Source organism: Oratosquilla oratoria, chromosome 22, assembly GCF_046742065.1.
Source record: "Oratosquilla oratoria isolate Oo_2021 chromosome 22, ASM4674206v1, whole genome shotgun sequence".
In the NCBI taxonomy this organism is placed as follows: Eukaryota; Metazoa; Arthropoda; class Malacostraca; order Stomatopoda; family Squillidae; genus Oratosquilla; species Oratosquilla oratoria.
Genome location: NC_134798.1, coordinates 4,015,419 through 4,017,918, shown reverse-complemented (window position 1 = coordinate 4,017,918; position 2,500 = coordinate 4,015,419). Strand labels below are relative to the sequence as shown.

General features: G+C 38.5%; 1 protein-coding gene across 1 annotated transcript; it reads left to right on the top strand.

Moving 5' to 3' along the window:
• Positions 1-764: 764 nt before the first annotated feature.
• LOC143037199 (zinc finger MYM-type protein 1-like) lies at positions 765-2,353 on the top strand. Its single transcript, XM_076205317.1, has 2 exons — positions 765-1,067; positions 1,217-2,353. Exons 1-2 carry the CDS (start codon positions 765-767, stop codon positions 2,351-2,353), a joined length of 1,440 nt encoding a protein of 479 aa, XP_076061432.1.
• Positions 2,354-2,500: the final 147 nt, after the last annotated feature.

Sequence of the window (2,500 nt, the reverse complement as noted above, 5' to 3'; positions counted from 1 at the left end):
TATCTATATATATAATATATATATATATATATATATATATATATTATATATATATATTATATATATATATGGGTCTTCGTTTGGCGACACGCGGAATTTTTCGATGAAACTTTCACAATTAATATAGTTCCGTATGCTGATCACAGAAATAACATTAACTCTAATGAGAAATTAGCAATTGTGCCGAAAAAAAACCTGTTTTAACGGTAAAGAATTACCGAGACCTTAGCGGTACATACTTGCTCAATGGTAAAAGTTTAACCGGTAAAATTAGCGGGACACTGGGCCCGTCAGTACCGTCACTCAGTACCACCAAGCCGAGACGTGCTTACCGCTCTCTGAGTGTTATGGTATAGCTTATCGGTTAACGGAGCCTTAACGGTAGTAGAATATTTGCCGGTAAGCTACCGTCAAGGTTGTTACCGATAAAACCCGTAACTACCGGTAGCTGCCCACCACTACCGTCAGTACCGTCACTCACTACCACCAAGCCGAGACGTGCTTACCGCTCTCCGAGTGTTATGGTATAGCTTATCGGTTAACGGAGCCTTAACGGTAGCAGAATGTTTGCCGGTAAGCTCCTGTTAAGGTTGTTACCGATAAAACCGGTAACTTTACCGGTAGCTGCCCACCACTAACGGGCATGAGTAGTGTCAGGTGCATGCAATCGGACGTTCTTTGATTGCTATTCACATGTGCGTCTGTGTGTATAGATCAGTGTTTTGCAAGGTTTCCTTATTTTCATTTTAACCCTTAACTTAAAAATGGAGAAAGACAAAGTACTAGATATAAAGAATAGGCCGTTTGGAGCCAGGAATATTTCGGAAAAACGTGAAATAATACGAGCTGGCAGGCCAACTCCTTCACTGAAAACTAAAGTTGGAACTCGAACATTCCAGATAAAATGGTATGAACAGATTGATTGGCTTTGTGCAAGTAGCATAACAGAGAAACTCTATTGTTGGCCATGTTTGTTGTTTCAACCAAAAGCTAATCAGTCGTGGACAGATGGAGGCTATAATAATTATAAAAACATCCTGAGTGACTGTAAGTATCACAGTAAATCGGTGAGTCATTTAAGTAGTTATAAAGGCTTGAAAACTTTCGGACAGTACGATATTATGAGTTATTAGTGAGTCTGCTAAACTGGAAAAACAATTGCATAACAAAGCAGTTGAAGAAAATAGACAATATTTAAAGCACTTAACAAACGCAGTGTTACCTGTGTAAACAAGAGTTACCTCTACGTGGACATGATGAAGGAAGTGACAGCCATAATAGAGAAAATTACCGTGAACTATTGCAGTGCTTTGCTGAAATCGACAGCGTGTTTGCTTCTAGACTCTCTACTAAAGAGGGGACGAAACATATTTCAGGTGTCTCAAGCACAATACAAAATGACCTAATACAAGCGATTGGAAATGTCATCTCTGATGAAATTAGAAGCGAAGTTGATAAAGCTCCGTTTATGTCTGTACAAGCCGACGAAACTACAGACTGTGCAATGCATGCCCAACTGTCGATCATAATAAGATATGTATATGAAGACAAAATATGTGAACGATTTCTTGGCTTCTATGAAATCAGTGATGATAAAAGTGCTACAAGACTGGCTGATGTAATCGCAACTGCGTTGAACTCCTTCAATGACGCTACAGATAAATTAGTGAGCCAGACTTACGATGGGGCAGCTGTAATGGCAGGAACGCTAAACGGAGTACAGAGCAAGGTAAGGGATAAAGGATTTAAACACGCGCACTTCATTCACTGCTATGCACATAAACTTAACTTAGTCTTGAGTAAAAGTGCAGAGAAGGTGAGTGGAGTCAAAATGTTTTTTTCTCATTTAGGCTCATTTAGCAAATTTACATCTTCCAGTACCAAACGGAAAAGTGTTTTCAGACAATTCAATGTCAGTATTCCATCACTGTGTGAAACAAGATGGTGCTATAGGTCAAGAACGGTGTTATCCATAAAACTATTGTATGAAAACTTGAAAAATGCCTTCACAAGTGAAAAGTGGGATGAAGATACACTTTGTCAAGCAGACAATCTATTGGCAAAGTTGAATGATTTCACATTCATGTTTTTCATCAATTGCTTTGATAACATACTTTCTCAGGCTGGAAAACTGTTTGATATCTTACAGTGTAAGCTACTTGACATAAAGTATGGTCAGAGTAAACTAAATGACTTCATTCATTGTGTTGAAGGTTATCGTAAGGACGAACATTATGAAAACATTCTGCGCGATACAGCTGCTGTAGTTGAACAGGCGGATGAGTTCGATCCTCCTCCTAGAAAAAGGTCCGAGGTGCGCAAATTGGTTACAAAATTACCTATTTCACAATAATTGATAACATTCTGATATCCTTATGAGAGCGATTTTCTGGCATGCAGGAGTATGCATTTTTTTAATTACTAGACGTTAATAAGTTTGAAGAGTTTGCTAACTCATTTCCCATGCAACATATGGACTGTCTAAAAAATAAGTACCCCG

Coding starts and splice junctions, on each gene's coding strand:
- LOC143037199 (XM_076205317.1), top strand. CDS start 765: ATGGAGAAAGACAAAGTACTAGATATAAAGAATAGGCCGTTTGGAGCC. Junction 1,068..1,216: donor GTAAGTATCACAGTAAATCG/GTGAGTCATTTA, acceptor TAACAAACGCAG/TGTTACCTGTGTAAACAAGA.